The sequence below is a fragment of the Marmota monax genome, unplaced genomic scaffold (genome assembly GCF_021218885.2).
Source record: "Marmota monax isolate L192 unplaced genomic scaffold, Marmota_monax_Labrador192_F-V1.1 WCK01_AAM20220418_F8-fsc00009, whole genome shotgun sequence".
NCBI lineage: Eukaryota > Metazoa > Chordata > Mammalia > Rodentia > Sciuridae > Marmota > Marmota monax.
In genome coordinates this window covers 25,551,313-25,570,776 of record NW_026694710.1, presented here as the reverse complement: position 1 = coordinate 25,570,776, position 19,464 = coordinate 25,551,313, and the positions used below count along the sequence as shown (strand labels likewise).

At 58.5% G+C, this 19,464-nt stretch overlaps 1 protein-coding gene across 2 annotated transcripts in view; it reads right to left on the bottom strand.

Annotated features, from left to right (window-relative positions):
- The window catches only part of Sorcs2 (sortilin related VPS10 domain containing receptor 2), a 403,770-nt gene that overhangs the window by 189,236 nt on the left and 195,070 nt on the right, over positions 1-19,464 (bottom strand). For both annotated transcript variants that reach the window (XM_046423462.2, XM_046423461.2), the window contains exon 2: positions 17,748-17,815. In XM_046423462.2, the coding sequence (XP_046279418.1) occupies positions 17,748-17,779 (32 nt within the window). In that variant the 5' untranslated portion in view covers positions 17,780-17,815. The remainder of the gene's footprint in view (positions 1-17,747; positions 17,816-19,464) is intronic.

The window sequence follows — 19,464 nt, the reverse complement described above, 5'->3', positions numbered from 1 at the left end:
TGTCATGGCTTCCGGACCTGATGCTTCCCCAGAGACATTGCAGCCACACAGGGCAGCCAGAGGCAGGCACAGGGAAAAACCACGTCCTGGGTGACCATCTAGATGGTGGGCAGTCAGGGCAGGGTCTCTCCTGCCCTTTCCTCTGGCCTTCCCCCTGGGCCTGGGTGCCTGCTGACCAAGTGTGTCCCTACAGGTCCCTTGTCCACAAAGCATGTCATGGTGCCCAGTTGGCAACAAGTCTACAGGGCCACGCCCACCCAGGGCTGGCCGGGACCTGGGTCCTGAGCACCGCACAGGTCCCATTCCAGGCACAGGGGCCCCACTTAATGTCCTTACTCTCCTATCTTCATTTGTCCCACACCAAAGCCAAGGAGATCCAGGGTGGCATCTTGCTCAGTCCCTGTGACCTCACTCAGCTCAAAGCCAAGGCCCCCACCTCTGGCTGCACTGCCTGCCGGGGACCCCCTGGACCTGGCTCCAGGTCCCTCTGCTGCCCCACCCCCTGCAGAGCCTCCTCAGCTGGCCCCTCGGGAGGCACTCTGGATGCCCAGACCCCCGTCTCTCCTGCCCCTGCCTTCCTCTCCAGCCTTTAACACCTAGGACACTGTTCATGTGCCCCCAACTCTCCCCCAAGCTTGTCCTGCAGGAGGGGAGGGATTATTCCAAGGTCCCTGCCATATTCCCGTCACCTAGAGCAGAGCTGGCTCAGAACAGGGACCAGGACAAGGAGAAGTACCGAGCCCTGCCACTTCAGAATGTTTCAGACAAAACCTCCCCCTGGTCTGTCCTGAAGGGCACAGACGGCAGCACCAGGCGCCACCCAGGGCACGCTCCTCAGTCTGCAGCAGGACGGGTGTGCCAGGGACCACGAAGCAGACCTCAGCGCGAGGGTCCTGCCCCTCTCCAGCAGTGACCCAGCCTGTCCATCCCACCCCCATGTGGTCGGCAGTCAAAGGCAGCTCCTGTGGGGTCCCTGAATCACGGGCACACCTCCAGCTCCTCGCCCTCCCCACATGGTCCCCTCTTGTCCTGACTGCCTCACCCCACTCCTAATGAAGCCCAGAGTCGGGTGGGGGCCAGGAGACCAGACCCCTGGCTTGAGTGTCCAGTCTCCGACTCTCTGGGTCCAGAGGGCCTCCACATCTGCATTTGCTGTGGTGCCGAGGACACAGGGAATCCAGCCTTGAGGACTGCGCTCCTGGACCCCAGGACCCAGGTGCCCTGGACAGCCCACGCACAGCTGTCCTGGGAGTCCATCTGCACCCTGAGGCTGAAGGGGCGTCCCTTTGGGCCACAACTGGAGGGGTAAGCGGCTCCTGGTGTCTCTCGGGGCCTCTCCTCTTCCCCACTGCTTGAGATGGGGAGAAGGGATCTGCTCTTCTCTGATCAAAGCCTCCCCTCCTGGAAGTAGCACCGCACACGTGGACGACGCAGGGCCTAATGACAGCCCAGGAGCCGCCCTCAGAACAGGCAGGCTCCTGGGAAGGTGCCTTTGGAGCCGGGCTGGAGCCGGGCTGTCCCCTGGCGGCAAGGCCACAAACCCCTGCAGGTTCTCCCCCTGGCTCAGGGCTGCCACTGCCCCTGCCCCATGATGTCCTCCAGAGTGTGGGGAAGAGCAGCCTCCACCCAGGGCCCCCCCAGGAGAGCGCAGCCTGTGGGCGGCCACGCCTCCCTCGCTCCCTGCTCCTGCTCCCGTGGAGCACCGCGGCCACAGGAGCCCTCCAAGGTGTTCTTGGGGGGAACTAGGCCAACAATGACAAGCCCTGGTGGCTGAAACCTCAGCACCACATTCTGTCCCTCCTGAGGCCCATGGGGAGGGAGTCCCTGGGGCCCCCCAAGGACTGGCCCACGATCCTCAGGGACCTGTTTCCCTCCCAGATTAGACTGGACCATACAGGCCCAGAACTTGCACAATGCCAGAACTGGGCCCCTCCTGTGGCCGGTCCCAGCCCCAGCCCCGTGGCCTGCAAGAATGCTGGCCATGCTGTCCCTCCCAATTTCTCCAGCAAGGCCAGAACCCCAGGCTGCTGCCACGCGCGAGTCTTCGCAATTCCTAAACACTGACGGTCTCATGAGTTATCTTGAGTCCTCTGCTGGCCAGGCCAAACCTGTCTGAAGACCGGGCTGGGGCCCCCTCGAGCCAGAGAGAGCCCTGTTGTGGAGGACAGCCATGGCCTGGCCTCCTGACAAGGACGTGGCAGTCCCGAAGCCTTGATGCTTCTTCCTGAAGCCACGACCCACCCAGGGAAGGGACCGGAGTCACTGTGGAGCTGATTCCCAACCTGAGGTGGGGGGGAGTCACTAGAACTGGAAATGACTCCCACTGGGCGTCATTGCAAACTAGAGGGGAAGCCCCCACTCCCACCCCTCGAGCTGATGTTCCCAAGGACATGAGGGGCCAGAAGCCACAAACAGCAGGGAATCGGGCTCTTCCATGGTGGACCCCACACAACCCTTCATCTGGGGTCTCAAGAGAGAAGCCCATGGAGAACAAGAAGTCAGGCCATCCCTGGGGGACTCCAGAGCCGATAGTCACCCCATGGCAATCAGGGGACAGGGTTCTGGGACACACAACTCAACTGAAACTCCAGAGCTCCTGAATAACAGCACTGTCCCAAATGTCACACTCTGGAACGTGAAAGAATGAGGACAGCCCTAGGGAGGCGGCCTGGGCACCAGCACCCCTGAAAGAGGCACACCCAGGTCCCTGAGCTGGGCCCATGGGTGGCACCAGGCTGTGGGAGGCCAGAGCCAGCTCCCCACCCAGAGCAGCACCCACGCCAGCACCAGGAGCAGAGGTGGGGAGCACAGAGCACCACAGAGGCCGTGGGGTCGGGGTCCCTCACACTCCCCGTGGCTGGTGGGAGCCTGTCGGTGGTGACAGCTGGTGGGCAGATGTGTGGGGCTCAGGCATGCAGAATGCCCAGGGCTGGCGGGGACAACCAAGCCATTGTGTCCTCTGCCAAGACCCTCCTGAGAGGAGCCCCACCCGCACAGGGGCTCTGGGCAGAGGAGCCGCGGGAGCGCCCTGCCACCTAGCAGAGGTGGGTACCGTGCACCAGGAGGTGGGACCAGAAGGAGGGGCTGCAACCAGTGTGCAAGGTGACTGTGGGCAGACCGCCAGACCACTCCAGCGGTGTTCTCCTCTCCCAGAGCAGAGGACTGGGTCAGCTGGACCCCAGCTCAGACCAAGCTCCCAGGCCCCCCACCCACAGACACCTACTCCTAGGGCTGTCTGCAGGCAGAGGAGTAGAGGCCAGAGGGAGCCTAGAACTCCTTGGAAATGAGCAGCTAACGTGGCGGAGCCCCAGGGCCAGGCGGGGCCTATGCTCCCGAGCCTGCTCCTCACACAGAGCCAGGGAAAGTGTGGGGGCCGGGTGGCAGGCCAGGGGCCCAGAGCTCTAGCAAAAGCTGGCCGCATCCCACCTGCCCTTCAGGGCCAGAGGCAGCTCCCCTGCTCCCCCGGCCTCTGTCCCCAGACCCACAGAGTGCCAGGGAGCCACAGAACCTCGGGATCAGTGCATCCAGGGACAGTAGCTTGAAACTGGCCATGGTGAGGGAATCTTCACCATGGGAACTGGAACGCCACCGAACAGGGCTGTGCGGTCTTCACCAGCACACATCCACCTGAAGCCCAGGAGAGACGGGCACCCAGAGAGCGCCAGCGGCAGCCTGGCCTCCCTAGGACTGACTGGTGCCAGGGGAGACGGGGTCTCCAGCAAACAGAACAGCCACAGGCCAGCATCTCAGGCCCCAGAAAGCGTCCACCTCTGCCCTCCACTCCAGGGGAGGGCCTACCAGGCACGTACCAGTGCCGTGCTGGGCACTGGGAGCTGCGTCAACAGATAAGGATGTTGAAGCCTGCCACCGAATGGGGCAGGGCTGACCAGCCACAGGTAAGGACACAGTACAGAGGACGATGTTTGAAAAGGAGGACTTCATTAAAATAATATCATGGGAAATGCATTTAAAGAGAAAAGCACGTGTGGAATGGCATCCTAAACAGGGTAGACAGGGAGGTGGCCCGGGAGGTGACATTCAGCTGGAACCTGGCGAGGCAGGGCAGACATCCCAAGAGAGGGCTGGGTGGGGTGACGGCTGGGAGGTGGGGTGCCAAAGAGGCTGGGGGCTGGAGTGAGAACTAGGCCCTGGAGAACCAGCAGGGTAGTGGGTGGGGATACCTTGGGGTGCATCGAGGGGGCCCCGGGACCCAATGTGGAGGAAGTCATGGGTCAGTTAGGAGCTGGTCAGCACTGGACCTCCCTCTCTGAAAGCTCACTTGGGTGGCCCCTTGGGGAGACCATGTGCAGGTGACCAGGCAGGAGGTGCTGGATCTGGGCAGGTAGGTGCCAGGAGACAGAGACAAGGGTACCGCTTCCGAATGTCCAGGAGAAGAGCCACCAGGGCTTGCCGATGGCCACGATGGGGGAAGGATTGGGTCTGAGAAATGGCAGGATGACCTGGCCCAGGCCAAACATGCAAGTGGACCAGAGGACAGGGAGCCCGTGCTCACCCAGCTCTCCTCTCTCAGCTCTGTCCTGCATGGCCAGTGGCCTTGAGCATGGTATAGACCCAGCCCAAGCAGGCCGGCTGGTCCACAGGTTTCCCTCCATTGGCAGCCATGCCCGGCCCATGACAGTCCACCTTTAGAGGAAGGCTGGGGTGGGAAGGAAGGCCCAGCCGCAGGTCTACAGGGCAGGCATGGGGGGACGCTGGGCCTCACAATGAGGCGAGAGGACAGGGACAGCAGCGGGGAAGGAGGTCAACTAGTCAGGTTCCGCAGGTCGGACCAGTCCCTCAGTGGCCAGGCAGGGGTAAGGGATCATGCCCTCTGGTGCACTCTTCCCCAAATTGTGAGGCTGGAGGAGGGAGAGTCTCCAAGGTGGCACAGACGAGGCTGGACTCCATCTGCTCTGGGTTCAACTCGTCTTCCAAAGTCCCCGGTGTTGAGGCCAGGAGGGCGGGGTTCCAAGGATGATTAGAGGGTTCACAAGAAGCACAGAGGCCTGAGCTGGCAGCTCACTGTCTCACCACGCGCTGCCTCTGTGCTGGGGCTCTGGATGGGGCAGCACCAGGCCTCACCACATGCTGAGCCTATGTAGCCTATGCAGCCTCCAGATCACTGGGGCTGTTTGTTACAGCAGGTGGCACAGCCTGACTAGCTGAGCCTGCCACGTCAGGATCTCACTTCCATCTATGTCTCCCAGGAACCCAGCATGTCCCTGGACCAGTGCAGAGAGGGCTGCTCGCCTGAGAAGGACTTGCCAATGTGAAATTCAGGGGACACTCAGAAGAAGGTGGACTCAGAAAGCCAATGACTAGAGAAAAGCTCAACCAGCTTCCTCAGAAAGAGATCCACACACTCCTGAGCAGGGGCTCTTCACTGCAAAAGCTTGGAAACCTGCCTCAACCAGGGAGCCAGAGGCCAGGAGAGCTCTCTGTAAAGGGAAACCCCAGGAGTCAGGCAAGGGCACCCAAGGCATGGGCCAGATTCAATACAGGGTCCTCTGCATGGTCTCAGAGGCCACCCAGTCCCTAGCACCTGGATCCCTGACCCTCTTTCCAACAAGGCTGCTGGCAGCTCCAGTGTCCATGGCCAGCCAGGCCCACGAGGGACCTCCTCTTGGTAGAAAGACCTTCTCTGGACAGATTCCCAGATCCTCCCTCTGCCCTCTGGACCCCACAGCACTGCCTGCCTCCTGACCCCCCAGGACATTGCTTGGAAGCTGGGAGACAGTGTCACACCTCCCCAGACCTACCCTGCTCCAGACCATGCCCCAATGGGCAGAAACAGCCAGTTAGTCCCTTCCTCGTACCTTCATCCTAGGCAGTGATCCTCCCACCAAGGCCAATTGCCCAAGGTCACTCATAAGTGGAACACAGGCTGCTCTGAGCCTTGCTGTGGTCCATGAAACATTTAACAGTGATGTTAAGTAAGTCCTGAGCCTGGGCCTTGAGGCCTGTGCACTCTGCGCTTCTCGAGTCTCTGCCCAGGTGCCATGTGCATAAACCCAGGCTAACCTGCTGGAGGGTAACAGACACATTGCCAATTAACCCTGCTCCCTCAAGCAGCCGCCAACCAAGCCTAGAAGCAGAGAGATAATGACTGCTGGCCAGACATGTGAATGAGCCCATAAGAACAGAAGAGCCACCCAGCTGAGCCCAACCCATACTGTCCATCTTCAGAACCATGAGCTAACTGAATGGTTATTGTCTTCAGCCACCAGTTTTGGGAGTCGTTTGTTATGCAACAGAAGCTAGCTGATACATCCCCATGGCTGCTCCTTGTACGATTTCTCCTGCAGAGGGCACCACTTCCAGCTCCCTAATTTCTAAGCTAGGCTTTGTAAGACACAATGCCATTTTTATAAGGTTCTTCATGACGTGGGGACCAAGAGCTCTGGGACCAACACAGTTCTGCCTCCGCCATGCCCCACCTCCACTCAGTATCCCAACTGCCTCAGGTTTTTTAACTGCTGTGCGCTCCGCCTGCTGGCTGCCTTGAGTTCATCCTGCAGTCTTGGTAGGATCCACTTCTGCCAGCTTCGCCAGGCTCACCCTGGGCTCACCCTGGGCCCACCCTGCTGCCCCCCATGGCACACCCTCCATGAGGGAAGCCGTGCTGCTCCAGGGCTTCCCTGGCCACTTGCCTGCCTCCCTGCAAGTGTGTCAGTCACCAAGGCAGAGGCCACATAGGTCATTCAACACTCCAGAGCCTGGGTGCCCCTGGAGAGTGCTAAGCACTCAGAGGAAAGGAGGGAAAGCGGGGTGCCCATGTTTTTGATGGGAAGAGCTCCCCGCCAATGGCACTTGAGCCAGCAGAGCCATTGGTACCTGTGCTTCATAAGTACCTGACTACAAAACCAGCCACGAGGCTCAGCTTCCTCCAGGTCCTTCTAACCCTCCTCTCCACATTCCTGTGTCCCCCAAGCTAGCCACTGACGATGCCTTAGGCACCGAAGTCCCCTCCTGACCACACCCAGGGGAGGGGAAAAGGCAAGCCACCTCTCTGGACCCTCCATGAGCTGTGTCTGGTTTAGGGCAGTGACCACAGGGAGAGATGGGGCCAGTAGGATTGAGAGTGGAATGGAGGTTAAGGGCCACACCCAGGAAGAGTGAGTCCCACAATCACTGAGAACTTGGCAGCTGACGCCCTCTCAGCAGGCCACCAGAGCGGGGCACACAAGCTTAGACACAGCAAGCAATTGCCCAAGGTCACTCATAAGTAGCAGAGCTGGGACATCTGGAATCAGGGTGCCAAAGTTCTCCCAAGTAATAATGAGAATTATTAGCTTTTATCCCCAAACCAAAAATAAATAAATAAGTAACATTTGCAGCATAGTAAAGATGGCTGGGGAAACCTCACCCCCAGGCACCACACAGTCCTGTCAGCTCCCGCTTTGTAGCTTGGAAAGCAGGGCCCAGGCACCCAGGGGCTGTTCCCAGCTCCAGATGATGGATAGCACTGAGGCACCCAGAGCCAGCACCCACCTCTGATGCTACCCGGCTGCTGCTCCATCTTGGAGGGTGGGCGCCTGCAAACTGGTTTATGGCTCATCCTTCAAAGCACACTCAAGCGAGCTTTATTACATAATAGAAAACAAAGTCCGTTTTCTCATACATTCCCCGCTCGGGGACTTCTTTTAAAATGCAATAAATCTGCAGGGCAGAGTGTGACTCCGATGCACGGGGCAGCAGATTTCAGTCTGCAGACCACAGACGGAAGTCCATGTGCACGTGGGTTTGCATGTGTGCACGAGTGTGCAGGATATAAATGGTGGAGAATATAACACGCGGGATGCTGTCCCAGCCCGGCCCCTCTGGGGAGCACAAGGTAGAGGCCTCGGCATTCACGGCGTCTGGAAGGGTGAGTGGTGAGGCTCTGGGGCCCCGGCATCTTCTCAAAGGCCACTTACACTCTGCCACATGCCTAAGCCCTCACTGCCCACTCCAAATGCTATCACCCAGTGTGTTCATCTTTGTCCCCTGGTCAGTCTTTCACTTGACACAACCTCCTGCTGTCATCTCTGGAGCTTTCATGCTTCTATGCACAACTCCATAATGTCCCCACAACAAGTCCACATCCTAACGTTGGAGCCTGCGTGTATGTTCTCTGACGTTGCAGATGTGACCCGGTTCAGGACTTTGGGATGGGAGATCGCCTGGACTGTGCGGGGTCCTCTAAAAGGGTGAGCCTTTTTGGCTCTGGTCCAAGCATGAGATGCACAGCAAAGAAGGGTCAGAGGTTGGGCCAGGGCTGCTCTGAGGACAGAGGGAGGATCATGAGCCAAGGGAGGCAGCAGCTACACTGCAGCCTCAGAAGCTGGAAAGGGGAAGGAAAGAGATGGCCCAGAGCTCAGGAAAGGAATGCAGGCCTGTTGACATCGTGATCTTAGCCCTGTGAGAGCCAGCTGGACTTCTGACCTCCAGAGTGTAGATCATGCAGGGCGTCACTTGGAGCCTGGAGTTGTGGGTGATTTATTACAAGCATTAGAAAACCAGTCACCCTGTGAGTCAGCCTGGCTCTGGGGCCCCCCAAACATGGGCAACCCCCAGCCTCTGTGCCACTGACCCCCAGCTCCCTCCTGCTTCCCCACGGCACCACACACAATGTGGGTGCCATCTTGGATTCCGTTTTCTGGGGACACAGGAGCACGGCTCCTAGGTTCTCTTCATCCTGAGTCTTGATGGCTCCAGCAGTCCCTGGCACTTTGCAGGACCCTGGAAAGCAGCTGCAAATGGCTGGGCCTTGGGGTGTTCAGGGTCAGAGACCTGCGGCCATTAATGAGATTTATAGAACAACAAATGTATCCTTGTCTCTCCTCTTCAAGTTTTTTTTTAGCAGAAGATAAACCCACCCGAGGAAGGGAGGCAGGTCTCACATTTATCTTCTTTCTTCTTGCCTAAATGGCCCTGTAATTTCTCCGTTCCCCAGGAACATCAATAACAGCCTCAGAGACAAACCTCCACACACTCAAGCACACATTGGAATCCGAATGCCCTGAAATCCAATATGCAGGAGAGAGAGCCCACCCTCAGGAATTCATCCTAGGAAAATAATCAGAGCCAAGGGAGTAACGCACACACAAAGACACTCGCCAGGAATTCCTTCTACATCTTCACATTAGTGAAAATTGAAAATGACTCAGATGTCTGAAAACGAGGACTTGGTTAAATAAATAATACCTCCTTCAGACGGAGGCATATCATGCAGCCATTAAAAATAGCAGTTGTGAAAATATGTCGGCACATAAGAAAATGTTTAATACATAATTCTGTTGGGATTCAAAATTGATAAAACACGTATAAATTTGCATCTTAAAAAGACTAGTGAGAATGTTCATCTCAGATATTAATAGTTTTAATCTCATGAGTTGGGGTTAACACAGGCCTTGCTTTTATGCCTCATCTCTTTTATAGCTTCCAAAATTCCTAGGGTGACCACAAATCTAAGTATTTAAAAGGAAAATATTTTCTGAGGGAGAATTTTCTAGAGAGGAATTTGCCAACCCCCACATCAAGAACCTCTTCACAGGGGCTTGTGGTGTACTCAGGGACCGCTTAGGAGGAACGGGAAGCCTCGCACCCAGATCCACGGTGGCGCTTTGAGGATGGCCTTCAGCTCAGCCAGCCCCACACCCCTGTCAGTGCAGAGCTCTGTCACGCTCAGGGACAGGAAGAACACATCTAAAGAAGCAGCGATGCCTCCGATGGAGGGGACATGCAGGAGGTTGTCACCAAGGCCCTGGGGGTCCCAGAGGAGAGGTCTAACCCTCAGGAATGGATATGGGGAAACTGGAAGGTGAACAGAGGCTGAGGGAGGTCCCTGGCCCAGCAGGGACAGGTGACCGGTAATGTGACAACTCCAGAGGAGAGTCAGCCTCCGTCCACAGCCACCCTCCCACCGCCCGTCGCCCACTTCTCAGAATCATCCTAGATGAGCACGTGGGCCAGGGAGCCGGCCAGGGGCCCAGCATGTGTGGGCCAGCCCGCGATCTGGGCTGTCCTCCAGGCAGGGAGAGAAGCCAGATTCCCAGCAAACTGTCCCAACGCTCCGTCTTAAAGAATCCTTCTTCCGGGGGCAGGGCCCCCAGGTCTTCAGAGGCAGGTTCCGCAGCAGAGGTCAAATGCAGTCCTAACCAGAGCAGGGAAGGGCAGCCTGCCCCCCGCCCTCCCAGGCCAACTGCGGCACTTCTAGAGTGCAGTCTGGGGTTAGAGAAGATTTTTGGCACCTGCTGCGTAGATTTGACAGGGCTTAGCAGGATGAGCGCTAGGGAGGCTGGGGATCAGACCCAGAAGACCACCTTGGATGCAGCAGCAAGGGAGGCCCTGGCTAGGGAGAGCTGCTCAGGAAGCTTCCTGGCCGCCCTTCTCAACTCTGGCAGAGAGGGGACAGACATGTGTCCCTGGTTCTCTCAGCCTCATGATGGTGTGGGTGACAAGACATTATTAAGGGCTGTTTCCTCATCTGTCCTCACCACTCAACTCCTGAGTCTTGGATGTCAGAGCCTGAATGGATAGATGGATGGATGATGGACAGGTGATGGGGGGTGGTTGGATGGGTGGATGGATGGATGGATGATGGACAGATGGATGGATGATGGACAGGTGATGGGTGGGTGGATGGATGATGGACAGGTGATGGGTGGATGGATGGATGAATAGATGATGGACAGGTGATGGGTGGATGGATGGATGGATAGATGATGGACAGGTGATGGGTGGATGGATGGATGGTGGATGGATGGATGGATGGATGGATGATGGACAGATGATGGGTGGATGGATGGATGGATAGATGATGGACAGGTGATGGGTGGGTAGATGGATGGTGGATGGATGGATGGATGGATGATGGACAGATGATGGGTGGGTGGATGGATGATGGACAGGTGATGGGTGGGTGAATGGATGGGTAGATGGATGGATGGATGGATGGAATGTGGACAGACGGATGGATGATGGACAGGTGATGGGTGGGTGGATGGATGGTGGATGGACAGATGGATGATGGACAGATGATGGATGGTGGGTGGGAGGGAAGGAGAGGAGCCACACCAGAGGGCCACCTGCTCCAGGCCCCCAGCACACAGGGCCCTTTTTGTGGATGGAGCTCGGCCTGGCCCAGGGAGAATCGGATACAGAAGGAAGGGAGGACCGGAGGAGGAAGGAAAGCTCCTGGTGGCTGATCAGAGGGACGGGAGGAGACGGTGGGAAGAACCAAGGAGAGGCCGATGGCGGAGAGGCCCCAGGGTCAAAGGCAGGACCTGAGGAAGGCAGGTACTGAAGTTGAGGCAGAGAAAGGCCATGAGGGACCGGGACACGGGGCTGTCCTCAAGCTGCCGTGACCTCTCAGTCACCTGTCCCGGGTGCTTCACACCAGACCTCATTACCAAGCTCATCACGCTGTTGATCTGCACCGAATTATTTATTGACAAATGCGAACCTGCAAGCTTCTGAGGCGGGGCCCCTCTGATCTCTATCTGCTCTGAGTCTTGTTGAGATCAGACTCAGTCTCCATGGTGACGAGAGGGCGGACACCTAGAAACACGGCCAGGAGCGCAGAGCAGCCGCCGCAGAGGAGCCCACAGCGGGTCCCTGGCACCTGCTAAGCGCCCAGTGTTTGGGGAGCTTGTCTGAAGCCACCCCGTGGCACGTGCAGTCCGCGTCCAGGTCTGCACAGTTAGCATTTTGACAGGAGGCCCCGGTTGTCACCAAGACCAGGGGAAACAGAGTCGTGATCAAACCAAGGTCTGTCCGTGTGGAGACCTGGACCGGCGACTGGGCGCCCATCCCCTGCCTTACAGTGTGCGGCGGCTGCTCTCGAAGCCCCTCTGCGGGCCACCAGGGCAAGGCTGGTATTCCTGTCACCTTCCCATCAGAGGCCGTGGCTTTGGATGCTCACCTGCATCTACCCACAAGCCCCATCAGCTCACCAAGCCTGGAGCCTGACACCAGCACCACCAGGAAATGAGCGGACCCCTGGGGCAGCCTGTGGGCAGGCAGAGTGCCCTGCTCGCGGCTCTGCGTAGCTCACTCGGCGCAGTGTGGCTCCAGGGAACGCAGGCTGAGCCCAGGTCTGCTGGGGGGGGGGGGGACACCACAGAAAGACAGAAGCAAATCTGACCTCAGAGTAACACAGCCAACAGGAGCCACCTGAAAACCTCAGGTGCCAGCCCTCCTGGAACACAGGTGCTCAGAAACAGTTCCCAAAGTGTGCCCTGGAACCCAATCCCAGGACAGGCCGGAGAACACAAATAAAGTAATACTTAAGTATTAAAATGGATAAGTAACATAAAATAAAAATTAAGCCAAACACAAACCAAACAAAATGAAAAATTTTAAAATGAAATAAGATTTAATAAAATACAATAAAATTAGAGATCATGGAAGGAGGTGAGATGGGGAGTGCCACTTGCCCTTTCTGGGAGGTGCTGTGGCTGAAGGGTGACAGACTGCGACAAGTCCCACTGCAGAGAGGTCTGGGGACCTTTCTCCAAACTAGGGACACCTATCAAATCTGGCCACAAAGCGTCTTTCCTGGAGCAGTGCAGATGGCACCCGTGTCCCACCTGTGTCCCTGCCTCATTCAGAAACAGCCCCTCCCCTCCCCCACCTTGCAGATGCAGGCTCCAGGGGACCTGCTGTGGCCACTGGAATTCCAGCAGGCACAGCAGCCCCAGAAAGAGCCCTCCTGGTTGGGCTCAGCTCTTGAACTGTGTCACATATGAAGAGAATGTGTCCTGGTGGCCTTGTCCTGCTCCAGTAACACGGGTCCCAGAACAAACTCATGGAGCAGCCCAAGCCTGCTGGCAAGAGGAGAGGAAGCTGAGACCTCCCTGTCGGGCATCCTCTGGAGACGTGGCACCGGGGCCCGCTGCAGCCCTGAGTGGAACAGCAAGATCCCCAGGGAGTGAGAGTGCCCAAAGCTCCTCCAGGGGGCGCCCACAACGTCTGCCCCCATGTGCTTCAGGGGCAATCACCAAAACCAAGTCAGGGCTGTGAATCAAACTCCAAAAGCAGGAGGTTAAGACAAGCTGAACAGGAAGGATGGGTGCAGACAGGCGTGTTCATGCGGCGGCTCAGTCCACACAGATTGAGGTTCACGCATCAGTTTGTACTTTAATTTTGTTTTGTAAGAGGCAAAACCCAAGGGGGAATGATGGGCACCCATTTTAAGGCAGAGATGATTTCTAGGAGGGAGTGGGGACTGAGGACAGTGTTGGACTTTACCTGAATCTATTCTTGTGTTTCCTTCTAGGGACAGGAGAGATCCCACACAGGTGGGCGGGATCCGAGGAGCTGACACAGTGAGAACAAGGAGCCACACCAGAGGCCACCGGCTCCAGGCCCCCAGCCCACAGGGGCCTCTGTGAGGATGGAGCTCGGCCCGGCCCAGGTTCAGCCAGAGGCTGCAAGCAGGGCCCAGGCTCCAGGGTGACCCCAGAACCACCAGGCCTGCTTCTCTGTGGCCCTGGAACATCGGGGTCTCCTGGAACTCATTAAGAATGCGGCTCTCAGGCCCCTTCCAGACCCCGGAGTCAGGACCTGCATCACCAAGACCCCCTGTGAGAGCGGCCGCCCTCTCCTCAGACCAGGCATTCAGCCAGGGACAAACGCAGGTCCCGAGGGGAGAAGGGTCCCACTTCTCTATGCACACAGAGCCCCCTGGCAGATGTGCCAAGTGCCATCCAGTGGGGCAACGGAGAAGATGACATCTAAAACCGGTCGGGGACAATAGTGAAAAGGAGCCGGGGCGTGGAGGCCCGTGAGGGCCAGCCCAGGGCTGCTCTTCCGCTCGGTCTCAGGGGGACAGTTCATCCCTAGGACTAGTCCCACTTTAAAACCCAGAGTCCAGAGTCCCAGGAAGCCCTCCCGTCTGTGGGTCCCTCGTTTATCACGGCGACCCCCTGGCCTGGCAAGGGGGCCCTGAAGTGACACTCGCTGTGTCATGGAGTGCACACAATGTCACGGGGACTCTGAGCACTCGGGGTCTCCCCACTCCACAGCAGCCCCTGCTCCGCCCGCTGCTTCCTTCCCCTGGGGCAGGGTTGCGGGAGGGCTGGGATGGGCAGGGTTGCGGGAGGGCTGGGATGGGCAGGGTTGCGGGAGGGCTGGGATGGGCAGGTGCGGGCGCCAGGAGCCAGCCAGCCAGGAAGAGCAAGCAGGAGGAGGGCGTGTGGTGAGAGGAGGGAGGACAAGGCAGCGGGCGGGGGCTGGGAGGGTCCCTGTGAGCCAGCTGCAGCTGCAGAGGTGGAAAGGGAGGGTGGCCGGGGGGTGGGCACCGAGATGGGGCCACTTAGGGAATTCTATCAGAAGGCATCACCAGGGCTTAGTGATAGACTATGTGGTGGACTGAATGGTAGCATCAGAAGAGATGTCCCCCTGAACCATGATTTTCATTGGAAAAGGGGTCTTGGCAGATGTGACTGAGGTAAGGTTCTCAAGATGACCTCATCCTGGACCACCTAGCTGGACCATCCCAGTTTCCTTAGAAGAAGCTCAAAGGAGAGATACACAGGGACAGCCACGTGAAGACCCAGGCAGGGATTGAGTGGTGGCCACAGGGTCCTCCAACAGCCACCAGGAGCTGGGTCCTGCCTCCCGCCTTCAGAGGAAGTGCTGCCCTGAGACACCTTAACTTGGACTCTGACCCCCAGGACAGACGGAGGACACATTTCTGCTGTTTTAGCCCCACCCCCAGCTGTGGTCAATTGTGACACTGGCCACTGCTCCCAGACAGCTGGGAGGACAAAGTCAGGATGGACTCAAACGCAATCCTGGCTGGAGGGAGAAGAGCTTGGTCATTAGCCCCAGGAGGAGGGCGGCCAGGCGGCCTCGACCCTGGGGAGCCCATTCCTCCCCCCCAGCCTGGTTCCCAGGGCCTGGAGGTGGAGCAGAGAACCCCACCACAAGGAGACGGTGCAGATCACGGATCATCAGGGCGGGAGGGAGAGCCGACTGGCACGGGCCCATTAGATGCAGGACAATTAAAAATGTATTTGGCATAGATTTCAGAGAGCCATTTCTAGAATGTAAATACCATACCTGTCATTAAAAATGTATTTATTGGAATTACCCAGGAGGATTCTTGGGAGGCTGGGTGTGCATTCGGTAAGTAGGTCTTTAATAACCCCATTTAATATGTGCTCCCCAGACACAGCCCGCAAACCGCATCCTCCTGGGCCTCAGAGGCCGACAGAGGCAGGCAGCTCCCAGGGAAGGTCCAAGGGGCTCCCCACCGAGTCCCACCGTGGACAGATGGCAGGATGGGAGCAGATGATTCCCAGGGGAGAAAATGAGGCCAGCACTCAGGCAGGGGAAGCAGCTCGCCCCACTAGGAGGCACGGGGAGCAGATTGGAATAACCACAGCCCTGCCGTCCTAGGAAGCTGGGAGCCGCTGCTGCCCAGGAGTGGGGGCCTGCCTGGCGGCCACGTGCGTCCCCTTAAAGAACCCACCGCTCTGCGCCCTGCCTCTGCCAGGTCCATCCCAGGGAACCGGAGGGAAAGGAGAACTATGTGCCTAAGGTTTTCATGACAGCCTTGACTCGGGGAAGGCAAAGCTGGAGGACCCGCTCCGGGGCCAGCGTGCAGCTGAGAGGGTGACAGCCACGTGACAGCGTGGAAAACTGGAGATGGAAGCCAACACAGCCCTTCAGTGTGGGCCTACATCTGCGTGAGAGCATCAGCATAACGAGAGGACATAAACAAAGAGAGTGATTGCAGCCACGACGCAGGCTTTCCTGAGACGACTCACGCTCCACATGCATGTTTAATAAAGTCGAGGAGCCGTCTGGGCCTCGAGACGGTGATGAGAGGAACAAGCAAAGTCAGACTCTGTTGATTTGCTCTGGGGAAAGGCTAAATGGAGACCGTGCCGCTCTGGACACGTGGGCGGGCACCTCCTCCTGTCCCACAGCCCCTCCAGGGCCCCCCACCCCATCCTACAGGACGAGCACCTCCCACCCCCTTGGGGCAGCTCTGAGTGGGGCTTCAGAGTGGGGCTCCCCCACCTGCTCCTGAAGAACCCTGCCTGGGCCCGTCAGCAAGGAGTCCTGGGCCCCGGGCCCCAGGGCCAGCCAGGCTCAGTCCCCACACCCCACCAGGACCTGCAGCAAGATGGTCCGCACAGTGCAGATGGCAGCAGGAAGGACCAGCCGTTCACCACCCCAACACCATTAGAGATACGCAGTGGGGGGGGGCCGAGGAACCCACACTCTGGAAATCTCTAGGGAGCTGTCCCAGGGGAGGGGTTACCAGGGCCTTTCAGGTCTTGACTGACAGGCAGTTGACGGAACTGAGCCCTCTTGCTTGGAGGAGGAGACTGAACTGTGTCCATCCATCTCATCCACCATGGAGCCAGGGGATCCCCCCATCTGCACACCATCTGCCCAGCAGCAAGGCCACACCCTGCAGGGGTCTGCCAGCCCCGAGGAGCCATGGCTCCTCAGCCAACCCTCTGCGTAAACCCCAAAGGGAAGCCCAAGGGACTCCGCTGGGACTCAATGCCTGAGTGGTTTCTGCTCTCATCCGGAAACAATGGACGGCCAGCGAGGAGGCTGCGAGAGCCAGCTCCCCGCCAGGCGGGGCCGCGCGGGGGCGTCAGGAAACACGTCCTCCTGGAGGAATGCGGCCCCGTGCCTGACCCCGTTTTCTGGCAGTAGTGATGGAATTGGAAGAACAGGCCCAGGAGCCAGGGACGAGTACGCAGCTGGGAGCCGGCTGGGAAACGCACTGGGGAGCCAGGGGAGCGGCTGCCTGAGCCCACGGTGGCCAGGCCAGCTGGCTCAAGGAGACACAGCCAAGGTCCCAAGTCCAGGCGCCACAGCAATGACTTCCCAAAGCGACACAGAAATCCCACCACGAGGACCCGCGGAGTGGGGCCCCAAGTCCTCCTGCCAAAAGCAAACCAAAGGCAGAATGATTCAGCCCCTTGCTGCCTCCCACAGACCCCAGTCCTGACCAGCAGGGGCGGGCCAAGGAGAAAGATGAACCGACAACAAGGAGTTAATTATCACTTGCGAAACGCACGGTGGGAGCCGCAGGGCTCCACGCCCAAGAACGGCTGGTGGAGGACCGGCTGGTGGAGGACCGGCTGGTGGAGGACCGGCGAGTCCTCTTGGGGAAAAGTCTGCACCCACCGCCCAGGAGGGCTGGCACCCTGCAAGGGACATAAACAGGGCGGATGGGGGCAAGCTGAACAGTCTCCCCAAAGCTCCTCCTCACTCCCCTCTCTGCAGACACCAAAGGGTGGCCAGTGTCCTCCGGCCACGTTCACATGTCACACATAAAGAGATGTCCCGCTTTGCGGGTGGGTCGTGTATCTACCAAGCTAAGCCCAGAAGAAAGGGAAGGACAGGCTCCCTGTGGAGCCTGCAGGAGCCATGGGATGTCCAGCGGCACAGGGAAAATGCGCACTGACCTGAATTCACAACACACCCTGCTCCTGGGGAGGAAACAAAAGGGGAGGATAACAGAGAGGAGAGGGGAGGGGAGGGGAGGGGAGGGGAGGGGAGGGGAGGGGAGGGGAGGGGAGGGGAGGGGCAGCTCTGACCTGCACCCAGCCGCACGCGCCCTCCGGCTAAACTGCCAATCCTTTTCAGCCTCTCCTGAGTGCACTGTCCAGGCAGAGAGCCCCAGGCCTCCACGGCAGGAAGGCGCTAAAGCCTCAGTCCTCAGTCGAGACCCCAGAGTCGCCACACAGGTACAGCGCAGGACAGAAAGGCCCACCATCAGGCTGACTTACCGCCACAGAGAACTTTCCAGAACCTTCCCCATGTCTGCATGGTAGTACTTCGTCAGGATCAAGATCACCTGTGGAGTTAACAGGAAAAGGTGGGCATGAGCTGGTGGCAGTTCTCAAAGAGGGATTCAGGGACCTCCCCCTGGGCTCTGGGGTCTCAAATACAGCTGCTCTAGAGCCCTCGCGCCAGAGCATGCAGATGCGGGCTTGTTCCCATGACTTCTGCTGCTCAGAACTACTCTGGGGACACTCCGATCCTGTGAGATCTTTTTACCTGTCACCACTTGGCAGGAATCATCCAAACCCAGCCTTGCACGATCTCAAACTGCGACCAAAGGAACAGCCGCGGTGGCGGTCCCCTGGGCGCACTGGGCACACTTGGCAAGGCTTCTGAAGACAGGGCCTCTCCACCAGCGCCACGGAGAATCCCCAAGCCAGCGGGAGCAGCTGCGAGCCCGCCGCCCCAGACAGGAGCAGGCCCCTGCGGGCCGTGCTGTCATTACTTTTTCCAGAGTGGTGGCTGCTGTCAGAGCTAATGACAGTGGGGGGACGGTGGGCAAGATGGCTGAGACAGCCAGAGGGGGTCCATAAATCATTGACCGCACACGTGCACACACACACACACACACACACACTTTATTTTGTTGTTAAACTATTCAACACACTCTTGGGGCCCTCGTAACAAAGCTAATGCAGCCATTTAGAAAATGAAAATAAATGTGTTTAAGAACATTCAAAATGCTCTTAAAAACGGGTGCATGAAACAACAAAAAAGAGAGAGAGAGAGCAAATGGGGATCCGTCAGCCCCTGTGGGAAAGGAGATTGATCCCCAATTACTTCAGCGGCCACAGTGTTCTCAGTCCGTCCCATTTCATCTCTCTGCTGCCAGTCCGCGTTAGTGGTTCCTAACACTCCCGTTGCCATGGGAACCCCGGGAGGCTCAACGGGACACCCCCAGGTCCCCGGCGTGCCTGCTAGCCTGGTTACTTTGGGGTCGCCAGGCCGGCCGTGGCCAGCACCCTGGCTGCTCCCCGAGGGCTGAGCTTTGGGGAGCTCGGCCTGCGGGGCGTTGCCGCCGCGGCCAGGAGCCTGTGGACGGCTCTCTTTCTTTCCCTGGTGATTAGAGGAGGGATGTCAACCGAGACGGGACAGCGTGCGTCTGAGGCAGGATGATTAAAAGAAGAAGACAGGGAGGCCTTGTCGACAGCCGCTGTCCCTGCCTGGCTCGGGAACAAAGCCACTTCCTCTGCCAGCTCGCAGCCTGCCCGAGTCAGAGCCGGAGCCTCTGAAGACGGAGGCGGCACTGAGTGACAGGGCCCGGACGGGCAGGAGACAAGCGTATTTTTAACCTATTGATTTATATTTTATATGGTCTCGCTGTCCCCAGAGGGGTTTTTGTGGAGCCGGAGCGTGACAGCTGGAAGGAACCTCAAAGTCTGTTTCATCCAGTCCCATCCAGGATGAAATCATCGCTCCAACCTCATCCCCGTCACAGCCGGGCCCAGAGCTCTGGGCACGCCTCGCGGGTGGGAGCTGGCCCCGGACTGGCACTCAGGCCCCGCACGGGCTGCCTGGTTTGGAGGCTGCCTGGTTTTGGAGGCTGCCTGGTTTTGGAGGCTGCTTGGTTTGAAGGCTGCCTGGTTTTGGAGGCTGCCTGGTTTGGAGGCTGGGCTCGATTCCGGGAGCTCCTGCCTGCGTGGGCTGGCCTTGCTGGGGACT